Consider the following 16,477-nt stretch of genomic DNA (forward strand, 5'->3'; position numbering starts at 1 on the left):
TTGGGTTCAGTTGTGGTCGTGAGTCGAGGACTACCTGTATTGTTCTTAAGCCATTGTAGATTAGTGCACTGATTAGATTTGGTCCTAACACCCTCACCTTGTGCTTCTGTAAAATCTCATCTGCCATATCCAGTGTGCAGAGAGATTTTATTTATTTATTCATTCATTCATTCATTTTTATAAATGCGGCTTGGCATTTTCACTGTCCTGAGCGATTTAGTATCTTCGCTAAACTCAGCTGCTTTTGCTGTTGAATGTGATTTCTGGTGACAGTTAACAATCACATCTTACGATAATGTGTGATTCCAAACAACTCCCAGGTTTTAGTCCTGTCAGTACCAAAATGGCGGACAGTGGGAAATGGCTTTTAATTGCCCGTGATATTAGGAAAGAAAATACACATTAAGCAAACATCATTATTGCTTAGAAGATCATTTCTCTGTTATTGCCTTTATGGAATCCCCAAACGCACTGTTGTCCCTCTTGTAAATAATACCATTTCTTGTGTATTGGGATTTCTTCCAGGCTGGATTCAAGTTACAATGCCACATGAGATAACATCATTTCATGGCTTTGAAAAGAATACGGGCGCACCAGATTAAGCACCGCTGTGTGACTTTCATTTGTACAGAAATTGCATGTGATTCTTGTATACATACCACCCACATGGCTATGACTTTTAGTGGCACTTAGTAGATTGTCCCCTATATTGCTATATATATATATATGTATCTATCTATCTATATCTATATATGTATATTTGCAGTAATAACCTATTGCTTATTGCTGTTATACATACTGCACAACTAAACTTTCTGATTCGTTTTCTTCAAAGAAAAATCTACTCCCTCACTATCTTACTTAGCAACTGAAACTATATTACATCATTAGAAATACTCCTAATATTGTATGGCATTCAGACCGGTGCAATATTAACAGGCTTAATTAAACATGGTTGCTAGGGTGACTTGCAGCTGTGTATTAATTGTGCATACTTTATGTTTATTTGTCTTCACTGAAATTAACTAGCAAGTTCATTTTGTTTTGATTCACATCATCTAACCCTGACAGTTGTTAAAGATAAATACCTGATATTTTGGGACTGTGTTTTCAAGGGCTATACAAGGGGCTGAATTTCAACCTCCAGAGTTGAATCCCTGACTCTAACCTTGGAGAAGACATTGGACTTCCCTGTTTGGTTTAGTCTCTGGAATGACTCTTCCCAATATCACAGCCATCTGGGAAATAGAGCAGAATTGCTCTAACCACTTGGATAAGTAAGGAGGTTGAAGTTTTTCATGAACGAAAATGGAACATAACAAATGATGTTAACATTTTCTGCCATTCTGAACATGGCTTAATGGCAATCTGTACAGGTTAATCCATAAGCATTGATTTCTAGCTTTATTTAGGGGAAATAAATGACATCTCGGATATCCTTTAAAAGTTAGACTACAGTCCTACCATTCATTCAGGTATCAACAGATTCAGCACCTGAGTTTTGAAAAAAAGCCAGGTTTGTGACATTGCTCTTCATGACCAGGTACAGTACACCATTGGTCTGACTGAGAACAGGGAACAAGCTATATGTGCAGAGAAGATGGAGTCCTTCAGAGCTTCTTCATCATTCCAGAACATTTTTGCTCTTGCATTCCCAAGTCCTCAGATGACATGTTTGAACATTGTCCCATATGAAGCAGGCAGATCTTTGCCTTAACTTCTTGCTCAAGTGATATATCTTAACAACACTGGTTGATAAAGTTACTAACATCATGAGCATGCCTGGCTTAGATTGTCTGGATGAAAAAGTGAAAGCTCAAAGTAGTTAGAGATATAACCCTTACATAAATGGGAAACTTTAAACCAAATTAAGAAGTCATTCACAGCCTCAAACACACTGACTTGGTAAATTGCTATGAATAAACAGATCTGCGATATTATCTTCTTGTAATTGGACTTCATTATGTTTCTGCATACAGGGAATACACCATATGGTTCAAGAAGCAGCCAAAATATGTAGTTTACAAATAAGTACCTGTTATTGCCCAGGAAAAAATGTTTGCCTCTCCCAGTAAAAAATTTTCAGACTGTGATATTGTAATGTTCTATTCAGATCTAAGAAATAAAACCAAGGCTCATATTTGCCTAGCAAATTATCCAATCTGCCTTGATGTAGAACCTGATAATTATTTGACAGTTTGCTGAAAATTCTGCAAAGAGGAATCTTGTAACATTTTATGCCTGGTGGATTTTAGTTTCCCAAAACCAAATTAGGACAGAAGTATGCAACTTTTTTCCAAGACACAGGTCCAGGGATGTGATTGAGGCTAGGGACCAGTTATCCATGCTTGTTATTACTTGTCTAATTTATATAACACCTTTCAATAAAACTGATGGTCACTTTCAATAGACAGGGTGGTGCTTAGTAATTCTCTCTTCACTTAAGATGACACACATTGGATCAGAAGATCCACAGGCACCAACTAAGAGCTTCCAAAAAGTTCACATGAACAATATGATAGAAATGAGTTCCTCTCCTAACAATGTCCATAGAAAAACATGCTATTTCCATATATGAATATTCTAAAAACCAATTTCTATGGCCATGGGTATGAATAACTAACTGGTTAGGTCACCATCCTATATTTTTCCTCCCCAAAAATTGCTGTTAAAACAACACTGAATTTAAGATGCTACATCATCAAGATTCTGAGAAAACTTCAGTTTGATTCTGATTGTACACAATTCCAGTTTAGCCCCACACATACCAACTCAGAAGTGAGCTTTCTAAGATTTTAGCCATAAAATAATTTAAACTAACCCATGGAACAACTAAACAAGCTATACTGTACACTGAGATTATATTACAAATGAAAATGCCATTAAAAACACAACAGGAGGTTGTTCTCCACTGCAGGCTGTGTGTAGACATAAAGACTCCTGCTTCTTCAGTTTATGCATACACACAGCTTCATGTATACTGTATCTTCAAATGCATATTTGTATGTATGTACACCAAGATACATGTGCAGTTCTCTGTATATTTATCCAAAACAGAAACAGAGAGCAGTTAAATAAGCACACATGTATACACAAAAAGGGAGGGGACTGTCCACCTTGTCATGCCATTATGAGAAAGGACAGTTGCAGATTGCTGTTTTTACAACCATTAAAATTTGCCATTTTTAATGAAAAAAAGCTCTTTTAAAACTTTTTTCCTCTTTTCTCACTCTTTTTCTTAATTTTTTTTTTCTTATTCTTTTTGCTTTTCTCTCTCTCTCTTTCTCTCTTTTTATGCAGTAAGCATTGTTGGAAGAAGACCAAAGCAGAGCAACTATAAGTTAAATATACACTCGAGCTTAGCTGCATTTACATTACTCTTTTTTTTTTTTTTAGGAGAAGCAGGCTGAAAGGGACTTTTTATTTGCTTAATCAGTATGTGTATTTTGATTTCTCTCTCTCTCTTTCTCTCTCTCTCTCATTCTCTCTCTCTCTCTCTCTTCCTTGCCATCATCAAATTCTTTCCTAATCACCATTGATTTGTCACCCTATAAACTGCATCATCTTCTGAAGAACGTCGGGTTTCGCAGGCAGGCGGCTAGTCACCTGCAACAACCAAGGGGTCCTGCAGAAGCTTCCAAACTGCTGTCGGTGTCCGATGCCAGGGTCTGGTCTGTGGACATGGAGGAAATGTCATTGACAGATGAGGAGGGAGGGAGGCTTTCGCTGCTGTTCATTGCTGCACCTGTGCTAAGAAAATGAACACCGACGTGATTCAACCTGGAAGCAAGGGAACACTCAAGAGACCAGAATAAATGCACGTACCTCTCAGATCCAGCCCTCCAGTGCTGTCTGGCATTTCTTCTTTCTAAAGGACAAATTCTAAACATTTGTGAAAGGAGGGAGATAATGCCTAATGTTCCTCAGCTTCTCTAAGCCAGGGGTAAACAACCTTGGCTCTTTTATGACTTGTGGACTTCAATTCCCAGAATTCTGGGAGTTGAAGTCCACAAGTCATAAAAGAGCCAAGGTTGCCTACCCCTCCTCTAAGCTAAACAAAAATGGCTAGTTACATTGTCTATGCCAGAGTGGGGAACTATGGCTCCTTTATGACTTCTGAACTTCAACTCCCAGAATTCCTCAGCCAACATGGCTGGCTCAGGAATTCTGGGAGTTGAAGTCCACAAGTCATAAAAGGGCCATAGTTCCCCACCCCTGGTCTATGCCCAGTCCTGATTCCCTGGAAGACTGGCTGGTTGGAAGAGAAAGGAGGGGTCTTGCTTTAACCATGGGTTTCCTCCATCCTTAACATTGTTGGTACATGGCCCTCAATAGGAAAAAAAATTACTTAGGTGGCCAGACAGAGGAAGAGATATATGAGTCCTTGGCCTAATTTCCAAGTTATCAGGCTTCTGGCAGTCAATTACATGAGGGTGATATGAAGGATAATAAATTGGGTTAGGGATCTGGGGTTTTTTTAAGTCGCAGGAACAAAAGAGGTCTGCTTGCTAATTTTGGCTCTAGTAAAATTTATTTGGGAAATGCTACAATTCCCCCCAAAATATCTGAGGGTGGTGGAAGATTTCCTATCAAGAGCCATAAAATTAGTTGCAATTAATTAATTAGTAATTAAATGTAATGAATTAACATTAATGTAATGTAATTAATATGTAATGAATGTGACTAATACGTCATTAAAAATATGAATTGGATTGATGTAATTGATTAATACAACTAATACGTTTACCACCCAAGAGATTGCAATATTTGATTTGCTTAGAGATATATAATGCATCCCTTACTGGATTTCATCAATACTGAATAGAATAAAGAGAAAATGCTTTGTATTACTTTGGTTTTCCACTGCAATCACCAACTCCTTAAAGTAACCCATGTGCTTTTCAGTTGTCCAATCTTGTGTTTTCTACCATCCTTGAGAAGGGACCAATATGCACTTATTATAAGGAGCTCTGGTGGCGCAGTGGTTAGAATGCAGTATTGCACACAAACTCTGCCCACTGCCAGGAGTTCGATCCTGACTGGCTCAAGGTTGACTCAGCCTTCCATCCTTCCAAGGTTGGTAAAATGAGGACCCAGATTGTTGGGGGCATTATGCTGACTCTGTAAACCATTTAAAAAGGGCTGTAAAACACTATGAAGCGGTATATAAGTGCTATTAATATTACTATTATTTCTTTACATTTTTTATTTTATTTATTATTGTTATTTATTATTAAAATTATAAGTTGCCAATCTTGCCAAAAGCGACTCTCGGTGGCTTACAGATTAAAATGCACTCTAAAACATTAAAACAATAAATAAGGATCTTAAATTTAAAATTCAGTTAATATAAAACTAAGCAGGACAGAGAGGGAGGGAGCAAAATGCACACAGAGAGGAGGATGTTCTCAACTCCATTAACCACCTTTGAAGTGCTGCACACCTGTTGGGGCTCCAGGCTAGTTGGCACAGACTTGTCTTCAAGGCCTTTTCCGAAGTGGATCTGACCTCAGAGGGGGCGGGGCAAGATGTTCCAGAGGGCGGGAGCCACAGCAGAAAAGGCTCTTCCCCTGGACTTCAAAATTCCTGGTCTGACCAGATCCGCAGCATCCCCTTTCTGCTGGCCCAGGTGGGGCAGGTTAATCCCTTTGATATCTGAGATGGTTTCTCAGATAAACTTTTCTAATTGTAATTTCTTCTTTTAAAGATTTTAACAAAATTGTAACCAACCAGAGTCACTGGGAGTCAGGCAACAAATACATTTAAATATATAAATATCTAGTCTTTGACCGATAGCCATGAATTACTGCAGGCTGTGGCTGAAGAGTTGTATTAGAGAGCTGTTTCTTTAGTTATAATAAAGAAATAGGTTTTTCTTTCCCTCCCTCACTGTCCTTTTCTATTATTTTTAATTAGTTTTATTGCATGATCTTGGTGTTCAGATAACACATTATCTCTACAAACACAATTCTCTCAAGATGGAACCTGGAAAATTACTGTTTTATGCTACAGTTCATTTTATCATTCCTGATAAAAATAAAAATGATACAACTTAAATTCTATGAAATTAAAAGTAAATATGTATAAATAGTCCTCGACTTACAACCACAATGGAACACAAAATTTCCATTCTTAAGCCAGGCAATAGTTAAGTGACTTTTGCCCCATTTTATGACCTTTTTCTGCCATAGCTGTTAAGTGAATCATAGCAATTGTTAAGTGAATCATGCAATAATTAGCTTCTCCAATTGATTTTGCTTGTTGGAAGCAATCTGGGAAGATTACAAATGGTTGATTATAGGACAATGCAACTATCATAACAAACCTGGAACAACCTGCCTCCAGAAGTTGTGAATGCTCCAACGCTGGAAGTTTTTAAGAAGAGACTGGACAACCATTTGTGGACTTCAACTCCCAGAATTTCTGAGCCAGCCATGTTGGCTATCATGCTGGCTCAGGAACTCTGGGAGTTGAAGTCCACAAGTCATAAAACAGCCAAGATTGCCTACCCCTGGTATAGGGTTTCTGGCCTGAGCAGGGGGTTGGACTAGAAGACCTCCAAGGTCCCTTCCAACTCTATTGTTGTTATTATTATTAATACATTTTAATTTCCAAGCACCTGAATTTTGATCATGTGACCATGGGAATGCTGCCATGTTCATAAATATGAAAACTAGTCATGCCAATTTTTTCAAGTGCCATTGTAAGTGCGAACAGTTACTAAATGAATGGTTCTAAGTCGAGGACTACCTGCAATTGCAAGGAAATCAGTGAGGTGTGTTTAAAACAACAGTCCTCTGTTTATCAGGAAAGAGGGAAGTAACAAGTTTTCTGCCAGTCACAAACAGTAGTCTGGAGTAAGGTGATCCTCCATTTTAAGCGAAGGCTAAGTTTAATTAGTACTTCTATATTATTTCACCCTACAAGCACATCCTACTATTGTTCCTTATAAATCACCTACGAGGCAGGGCTTTATAAGACAAATTTGCCCATGAGCAATGATTTATTCTGATATCCACTCCATCTTCGGGAACGATGGTGCTGGGCCACAGCTCAGTAAGCTCTTAAATCAAATTTGTGTATTCTGTCCCTCACTTTCAGCTCCGTAAGAACTTGTTAAATGGCCTTTCTGACATAACTGAAACAAATGTGTGGTACTGAAAGACTTATGCTAATCCAGCCATCTACCCGCAATTCCTTTCGGCTTTTCTGTGCTGAGCAAAAACATGGTGCAGGGAGATTAGTGAGGAAAAGAAAACCAATATTGAAGTTAGTTTTGCATTCGCTCTCCATGATGGGGAAGTTTCAAAAATAAATTTGGGGGGGGGACATCTGAATCCTCTGTTTTACCCTCCTTGTGGACAGTTGTTGGCCTGTGATGTTCGCTTAAGACCAGTGGAAACAACAAAGGTTGTTCCTTCCTCTGCTTGCTACCTTCTAAACTGAACAGGAGAAGCAAATGTGGAAATCATCCAGAAATATAAATATGACTAACAGAAAAATGGAGCAAGAAAATATACTATGCACAGAATGGTAAATTTGGGCTGGAATTCAGGCTAGCATTAGATCTCAGATAACTCTCTAGCATCACTAAAATCTTGAGGAAAAGAGGGACCAGGGTCACCCTTGCCCAATCCTCTCCTATCAAAAATCCTGACAATTATCTCTAAATCACATCATTGAAATTCAACCACTTTAGCAACATAAAAAGATTCCTTTGACATGATTTCCTTTTTTTAGGTTGGGAAGATTTTAAGGATTGAAATGGAAATACTTTGTTTCCAAGCTCTTTGTTTTCCATTCCTATATTTAGGAATCTAAAAACAGGCCAAAAAAAAAAAAAAAGAAATCAGGTTTATGAGCTCAGCAAGCCTTCTGTGGCTCTGTGGAAGATATTAACCATCTCTGGTTTATAGCACTTGAAGCAGTACTTGTTCGTGAGGATAAAGTCAGCGATCAAGCATCCAAAGAGGAATAACATAGCATCATAAATTTTCCTGTAGAAAAGGGTCAGAGTCCTAAGCCAAATATAGTTTCAATAGCCACATTTGAATCAAAACGGCAAAGAAATTATTTAGCTAGACCAGGGATAGGCAACTTTGGCTCTTTTAGAATTCATGGACTTCAACTCCCAGAATTCCTGAGCCAGCCATGCTGAGGGGAAAGGAAAAGGTTTCCAAGCTGAGTCATGCTGGCTCAGGAATTCTGGGAGTTGAAGTCCACGAGTCATAAAAGAGCCAAGGTTGCCTACCCCTGAGCTAGACAGCCTAGTTCAGTGGTTCCTTTTATTCACCATGGACCCCCTTTAAAAACCTTTTGTACAGCTCACCAAGACTTAAAGATTTAAATCACAACATTTCTTCAAGCCTTTGCTTGATGACATCGCAACTCCGCCCCAACACCCCCCCAGGTGTCCACGGACCACAGGTTGAGAACCACGGGTCTAATTGTTCTTGAACTTTAGTGGAAAAGTATATCAGTAATGATCCATAAACGAACCTTACTCATTGTCAAAATGAATATGAATTTTTTTAGGTTTTACATAACTGAAGGGAAATAGATGCAGACAACCATAGCTTATAAGATTATTGTTTGCATATGATAAACTAAATAAATATTTGGACCAGGAGGGGGGTTTTTTGGTCTCTATTCAGAAGATCCTTATAACAAATATACTGTAAAAATGAAACAGAGACTGTTGAATAAAGAACTTGGAAAAAATTGAAAATTTGTTCTTATATAACAAATACTACTATATACATAAAAATAGAAAGATGCATCAATTCATACAATGGAAGAATGGAAGGAAAAAGTGATGGAGTTGGCAGAGATGGCAAAACTAACTGTTTTAATCAAAGAAAAATTATCCAGTTTTGTTCCAATTTGAAAACTGCTTGTGGACTTTATGTTTGAAACTGGGAAAAAATTACAACTTTAATGTTAGGTTTTAACAATTAGATTAAGTTTGTTATGAAAGAAATGGCTGATACTTTCTAAATATATAAAGCAAAAAATTGAGGTTGTAACCGTATTTTGTATTTTACTGCAGTGCAAAAAGTTGGATGTCACTGCTTTTTTTCTTTTTCTCTTACCATGCAGTCCTTTCTTTTTCTCTATCTTCTCCTATTACCCCTGCTATCTTTGTTTTTCTTTGTATTTTATATTATAATATGCTTCAATAAAATCTTAAAAGGATTGTTGTTTGAATATGACAAATGCATCTCCTTTACATCCAGAGGAAGCAGTTAGAAACACTGTATATTCTAATGGGACAGTCAACAAGTCTGATTTTTCCCCCCCTTTTTTCCCTTTTCAAGTTGTCAATCATTTTATTTTAACCATCATGTGAACCCAAGATTTTCAACTGCTTAATAAACAATGGTTAAAAGTTGCAGGGTCCAATCTGAGTCAGTCACCAGGGCCAAAGGTTTATTCTTCCAAGCTTTCAGGCTCGTGATGGAACCCATCTTTGGAGAACTTTGAGCCCAAAAGCTTGGAAGAATAAATTTTGGTCCCGGTGATCAACTCAGATTGGATCCTGCAATATTGTCCCAGCACTATCCTGGGACACATATAATTTATCTTCATTCACAATGGTTAAAAGTAATCTTGGAATATCAGCTCATCAACCAGCGACTTGACCTTCCTGTTACCACACACACACACACACACACACACACACACACACACACACACACACACACACACCAAGTTTTGATACTCCTAGCAAACTGCAAAAACAAACAAACAAGAGAGAGATGCAACAAACCTTTGGTAAGTCACATACAATACATGTAAGTTGAATATTATCTAGAGCAGACTGAAAAACAATGCAGAAATAATTTCTAATATAATAACAGAAAACAGAGGACTATATGTGATAAATCTGCATTTGAAGTGAAAAGGCAAGTGTGGGAATAGACAAAAGATACCATGAGCCCATCTGTCAATCCCTTAATGATGGCTAAGGAACTGACTACAGAACCTTAATGTTTCATTGAACACTGAATTAATACACGACATGGGAAGCTAGCTTCATTCATTCAAAGTTCTGAAAGCAAATCAGTGCCATCTGATATATTATTATTTAGAAGTAAGCCCCAATTAATTCAGCAGGGCTTATTCCTAGATAAGTGGATTAGCTGGGAGTTAATATAATTCTTTTTTTAACTGAGTTCAGTTAATAGAGCTTATCTTCTAGTGCTCTATTTCAGCCTTCCTAATCTGGTGCCCAAATCCTACAATTTCTCAAAATAGTAGATAGGAATTCTGGAGTTATGGTTCCATAAACACATCTGCATATCCCTATATATTTAAAAGGGACCATGTTGGAAAAGGCTATAAAGTTACTTGGAATATATCCAGTGGTGGGATTCAGCCAGTTCACACCAGTTCGGCAATTTTTTTGTTGCCCAGGCCCAGAATGGACTTCCGGAAGTAGCATCCACACAGAGAACCGATTGTTCACCTATCTGAATCCCACCATTGAATACATCCTAGCTTCAAATCAATGAAAATCTACTGTTTCTGGGTACTAGTTCTATATGCAGATGAGAAAAAAGGACCTGTCTTAAGGTCTGGGTCTGTAACCCTATAAAATACTGTCATTCACTAGGACTGAGTACCTGAGGGAGAAGGTTGTCCTTTCACTACACCATTTTTAGTCTTTTCTTCAGAATTCATTACTTCCTTGTAGATTAATTCTGCAAGAGACAAAAGAGCTTGTTATAAAGATGTTTTATTATTTCCCCATACTAAAGAAGTTTTATTACAGCGGGCCCCAGCCTTTTTGGCACCAGGGACTGGTTCCACGGCGAGAGGTTTTTCCGTGGACTGGAGGGGGCGTGGTTTCGTGTACTGCCTACCTCCTGCAGATGGGGCTTCACTTGTTTGTGCAGACCAGTTTCTGGCATGCCGCGGACCGGTGCTGGTCCACAAACCGAGGGTTGGGGACCGCTGTTGTATTTCCCCATATTGTTTAAAACCACTCTGAACAGTGAATAAAAACCTCCTAGGCAAGGGCGGAAAAATGAATAGCCGCCTATGTTTTTCCTAGCTATCATCTATCCTACAATTCCCCTTGAGTCAAGTCAACTGCTTTGAACAGGGGTCCTCAAACTTGGCCACTTTAAGACTTGTGGACTTCAACTCCCAGGATTCCATGCTGGCTGGGGAATTCTGGGAGTTGAAGTCCACAAGTCTTAAAATGGCCAAATTGGCTTTGAAGAACAGAGGAATTACAGATAGTCCTCATCTTACAACAGTTCATTTAGTGACAGTTTAAAGTTACAACGGCACTGAAAAAAGTGATTTGTGACCGGTTTTCACACTTATGACCACCGCAGTATCTACATGGTCACGTGATTAAAATTCAGATGCTTGGCAACTATCTCACTAATGGTTGCAGTGTCCCAGTTGTGGTCGTAAGTCAAGGACTACCTGTACGTGTCTTCTGGTTGCAAAACTGATCCACCCTCAGTTCCTTCACGGTGATCCTCATGCCCTACCAATTTCTTGAAAAGTACCGTAAATGCCGGTGTACAAGGCGACCCGGCGTATAAGACGACCCCCGTCTTTATAGCCGGGCCGCATTCCTAGAACGTCGTCTTATATGCCGGAAACTACCAGTATTTCCGGCGTATAAGACGACTCGGCGTATAAGACGACCCCCGTCTTTGGCGCCGATTTCAGCGCTCGCGGAAGTCGTCTTATACGCCGGCATTTACGGTATCTTTGATGAGTTTTCTGCTTCCTTGGCTTTGATTGCCACAGACTTTGAAGGCTTGTTCATTACACCTGCTGAGAAAACCCTGGATATTTCTAGAAGTATTCTATAAAGGGCTAGCTCAAGAAATTTCACAACTTGAGGCATAAATCTCCCATCACTACACCACCTGCTGAAGCCAATAGGCTAGGCAGGTGGATTGTAATTCAGCACTAGCTATTGCATAGTATAATAATTAAATAATAAATACAGATGCTCCTCAATGTACAACCATAACTGATCTAGAATTGCAGTTGTAAGTTGTGTGGTAGTTAAGTGGATTCCCACATGACTGCCCCTGATTCTATGACCTTTAGGTGGCAGTTATTAAGCGAATACCGTGATTGTTAAATGAATATCCTAGTCATTAAGCAAATGCGGTGGTCGTTAAATGAATCCATTTTTATACGGAAGTGAATGCCAGAAATCAGCAAAATTGTAGTCATGTGATTATGGGATGCTGCAAACATCCATAAATGTGAGTGCCCCAAATGTGACCACAGTAAGGCAGTGAGGCAGCTGCTGGAACTCTGGAATCGGTCTGTAACTACATTTTGGGGGTTACTTGTAACTCTGACAGGTCGCTAAGTGAGGACTATTTGTACTGCATCTGAAAACAATTTAGGAATCAAGTGCAGGCTGTATAATGAACACAATTCTGTCCTGCAGTAATTATAGCAGTAAGGGAGTAATAGGAAACGTAATATGAAGTCATTGATGCCATCTTTCAGCACCCGCTGCCTGAATCTATTATCACTATGCCCAATGGTAGATTGGTTCCGATTATGGCATTATAGCTTTCCTGTGACAACATGTTTCTTTTTAGCACATTAGGCCAACTCACTGTATCTTCCAAAATACAATCCCCATGGAGTACAGGAGGCAACAGGGGGCAGGGAGACAGAGAGCCAAGAGCAGACACCAAGTGCAAAATCAATTCCTATAGCTTGTATAAGTAAAAATTACCTTTCCACTCTTCAATTGTGTGTTCTCTTTCATCCAATTGCTTGTCATAGATCTGTGGAGGTGGCTGCGAATTAAAACAGAGAGAGGTCAGTAGAATAAGTTAAACTGGAATATAAAACAAAAGTTTGAGCTCAGTTAACTTAAATGCCGAAATAGTTAGGATAAACTCAGCAAATATGAGCAAACCATGATCTGTGCCTCAACCCAAGACAGCTGCAACGGGCTGGCAGACCACAGATCTAATCCAATTCTTGAAAACCCGGCCCAAGATCTCCCTTTTCAGCTAGTCATGATTTTGTGAAGCCCTTTTGCTCATCTAAAGAGCGAAGCATGCAAGCCTGGCTCAGACAGACGAAAACCTGGGATCAGTCCTATGAAGTCTGACAACTGACTGTTCCCACACTCTGCCAGACCTATAGCTAGCATTTGTTAATGAGTGAGAGAGCAAAGAGTGCAAGTCACAGGGCAGGAGGAGAGAGGGGTGGAATGGAAGAGCCAGACAAAAAAAAAGAGATGTGACATCTCATCCAAAATGATGCAGTTCTTTTCTTTTTTAGATAGCCCCTCTCTAGGTCTTGAACTAATGGATGGCGGAGGGGGAAGTTGGACTGAACTAAGTTTGGGTCACATCAGCTGAGACATTAAACTGTTCATCCAAGAGGGAGAAGGTAAAGCAAAGGAAAAAGTTTAAAATCGCTGTGTCCTTTCTCAGAAAGGAGGAGGAGAAGCAGTTTAGTGTGAGCCACACTTCAGCTTTTGAAGCAATTTTAGTTGGTTATGACAGAGGCTGCTAAAAATGCAGCACCTTTAACCACACGTAGATTGCATGCAGGCAAAATGGGGAAACCAATTTCTTGCATTCATCAACCAGGGATTTAATCATGAGTTATAATTATATTTGTAGATAGCTATATTTGTAGATGTGTAATCCTCTAATAATAATAATAGTAGTAATAATAATAATAATAATAATAATAATAATAATAATAATGTTGGAAGGGACCTTGGAGGTCATCTAGTCCAACCCCCTGCTCAGGCAGGAAACTCTATACCATTTTGAACAAATGGTTGTCCAGTTGCTTCCAGTGTTGGAGCATTCACCGCTTCTGGAGGCAGGTTGTTCCACTGGTTAATTGTTCTCACTGTCAGGAAGTTTCTCTTTAGTTCTAGGTTGCTTCTCTCCTTGATTCGTTTCCATCCGTTGCTTCTTGTCCTGCCTTCAGGCACTTTGGAGAATAGCTTGACTCCCTCTTCTTTGGAACAGCCCCTGAGATACTGGAACACTGCTATCCTGTCCCCCTTCATTCTTCTCTTCATTAAACTAGACATACCCAATTCCAGCAGCCGTTCCTCATATGCTTTAGCCTCCAGTCCCCTGATTATCTTCGTTAATTGGAAATGAAGTAATCCTCAACTTACAACCATTCATTTAGCGACTGAAGTTACAATGGCACCGAAGAAAGCGACCTATGACCTTTTTTCCACTTACAACTGTTGCAGCATCCCCATGGTCACGTGATCAAAATTCAGCCGCTTGCTAACTGGCCCGTATTTGTGACGGTCGCACTGTCCCAGGGTCACGCAATCACCATCAGTAACCTTCCCAGCCGGCTTCCAACAAGCAAAGTTAACGGGGGAAGCCAGATTCAGTTAATGACCTCCCGATTCTCTTCACAATTGCAACGAGTTATTTAACAACTGTGACAAAAGGTCATAAAATGGGGAGAAACTCACTTAGCAACTGCCTTGTTTAGCAACGGAAATTTTGGGCTCAATTGTCATTGTATACGAGGACTACCTGACCACTTGTCAGACCCAATTTTATGACTCTCTTGGCTACAATTTTTAAGCGTTGTTAAGCACATCACTGCAGTTGTTAAATGAATCACCTTAACCAACCATCATCTTAACAATCAATAGCAATTGTTGTAAATACATGCCGGTTGCCAAGCACCTGAATTATGACCTGTGGTGGTCATAAGGGTGAGGACTTTCAGTACTCTTGTAACTTCAAAAGGTTGCTAGACAAATGGCTGTACGTTGAGGACTTCTCTGCTAATTTGTATTTTTCCTTCAAAAGCTTGTTCTTCGCTTAATTTCATCTATATCCTTTTTAAAATCAGATTGCTTCCAAACAATGTTGTTAATAAACAAAAGAACAGAGTATAAAATAATTATATTAACTCATGGATTTGGTTGCTGCTCTTGAACTTGCTTGCCCCTTAAATCTTCAGACAGATGCAGGTAACCATGGTTACTGTTGCCAAGGAAATAAAAAGGAAAAGCCTGGACTTCTAGCTTGTCCAGTTCCTTTCATCTGGAATTTGAGATCCTCTTAACATTGCAAAGACTAAATATGTCTATAGAATGAGTAATAAAAAAGGGCAAGTGTGTGGCAGAATTTACGGATAATTGCTTCTCAACATTCTGTAAGTAGGCATGTTTTTGAGCATCTTTACAGGTTATTTGTTGTAAATAGAGATCAAATGTCTGTTGTATGTTTGTCAAAGCAATGGAGAGATGCCACATAGGAGACATATGCAGATATTTTTAAGGAGGTCATATCCGATTTAAGAATAGGTCTACAGCAAAATGACAGTCCCTGTGCCCCATGAGCTCTTTCTTCTCTGCTACCAAAATAGATCCCAATTGTTACTGCATTAGATGAGTCACTGTTTTCCCTGTATTCACTTGCTGGAAGCAGTAAAATGATTAAACACTTTACTTCTTATTGGGCTACATTATCAAGCAATGATTCAGTCTAGAACCAAGATTTTACGTAACATACAGGTAGTCCTCGACTTATAACCACAACTGAGTCCAAAATTTCTGTTGCTAAGTGAAACATTTGTGAAGTGAATTTTGTCCCATTTTACGACCTTTCTTGCCACAGTTGTTAAGTGAACCACTACAGTTGTTAAGTTAGTCACACGGTTGTTAAGTGAATCTTGTTTTACTTGGCTTGTAAGAAGGTCCCAGAATCTGAACACATGACCCCAAGGCACTGCAACCATCATAAGTAGGACTCAGTTCCCAAACATCTGAATTTTGAACTGAATTTTGATCATGTGACCATGAGGATGCTGCAACGGTCGTAAGTGTGAAAAACGGTCATAAGTCACTTTTTTTCCAGCGCCGTTGTAACTTGAGTCACTAAATGAACTGTTGTGAGTCGAGAACTACTTGTATATGGAAACGTCCTTGTCTACAAGGATACCACGCAACTTTAACTAATAGCTTCTTTCTTGCAGTCTCTGATATAGAATGGGGAAATAAATAGTTCTGCTTCCCTTTAAGAGACCAAGGTTCGCTTTTACTGGTTTTTCCTTCATGATTTTATTGGCTTTTTAAAATTTAAAATCGTACTCTTCTGCAAGAAGGCAAGGGAACAGGGAGAAGAAGCAACACGTAACCTCATACTCTTTTAGAAAGGAAGGTTTGGTAACACAGATAACAGAGCAATTCATCAAAAAAAAAATGTTAGGGAGGGCATAAAGCCCAAAATAACATACAAATGGAAGGCAATTAAAGTTGAATGAGAACTTTGATAACATCAGTTCTTTAATATGGAGTCATTTAATTTTAAGTACATAGCCAAAGATGTCTATGTCAATGCTGCTAATATTGAATATTCTTGCTTTGACAAAATATACAGAACTGTCTGGTACTTTTAGAGTTAATTCAGATGAGAAAGAGAGAGGAGAGAAAAGGGAAAGAAGTGAATCTTTGCCCTCCAGGTTAATTGGA

The 16,477-nt window shown here is 39.0% G+C and overlaps 1 protein-coding gene across 7 annotated transcripts in view; it reads right to left on the reverse strand.

Annotated features, from left to right (window-relative positions):
- Window positions 1-16,477, reverse strand: part of LOC120307740 (mitogen-activated protein kinase 10) — a 212,232-nt gene that overhangs the window by 8,876 nt on the left and 186,879 nt on the right. For 4 of the 7 annotated variants that reach the window (XM_039342825.1, XM_039342824.1, XM_039342829.1 and 1 more), the window contains exons 12-14: window positions 12,731-12,794; window positions 10,626-10,703; window positions 3,607-3,745 (exon numbers count right to left, since the gene is read on the reverse strand). In XM_039342825.1, coding sequence (XP_039198759.1) covers window positions 3,607-3,745; window positions 10,626-10,703; window positions 12,731-12,794 — 281 coding nt within the window. Of the gene's footprint in view, window positions 1-3,281; window positions 3,751-10,625; window positions 10,704-12,730; window positions 12,795-16,477 lie in introns of those variants that run through there. The other 3 variants (XM_039342827.1, XM_039342826.1, XM_039342830.1) reach the window with 2 other exon arrangements.

Source organism: Crotalus tigris, unplaced genomic scaffold (genome assembly GCF_016545835.1).
Source record: "Crotalus tigris isolate CLP2741 ecotype Arizona unplaced genomic scaffold, ASM1654583v1 scf7180000017814.3102382, whole genome shotgun sequence".
Taxonomy (NCBI): domain Eukaryota; kingdom Metazoa; phylum Chordata; class Lepidosauria; order Squamata; family Viperidae; genus Crotalus; species Crotalus tigris.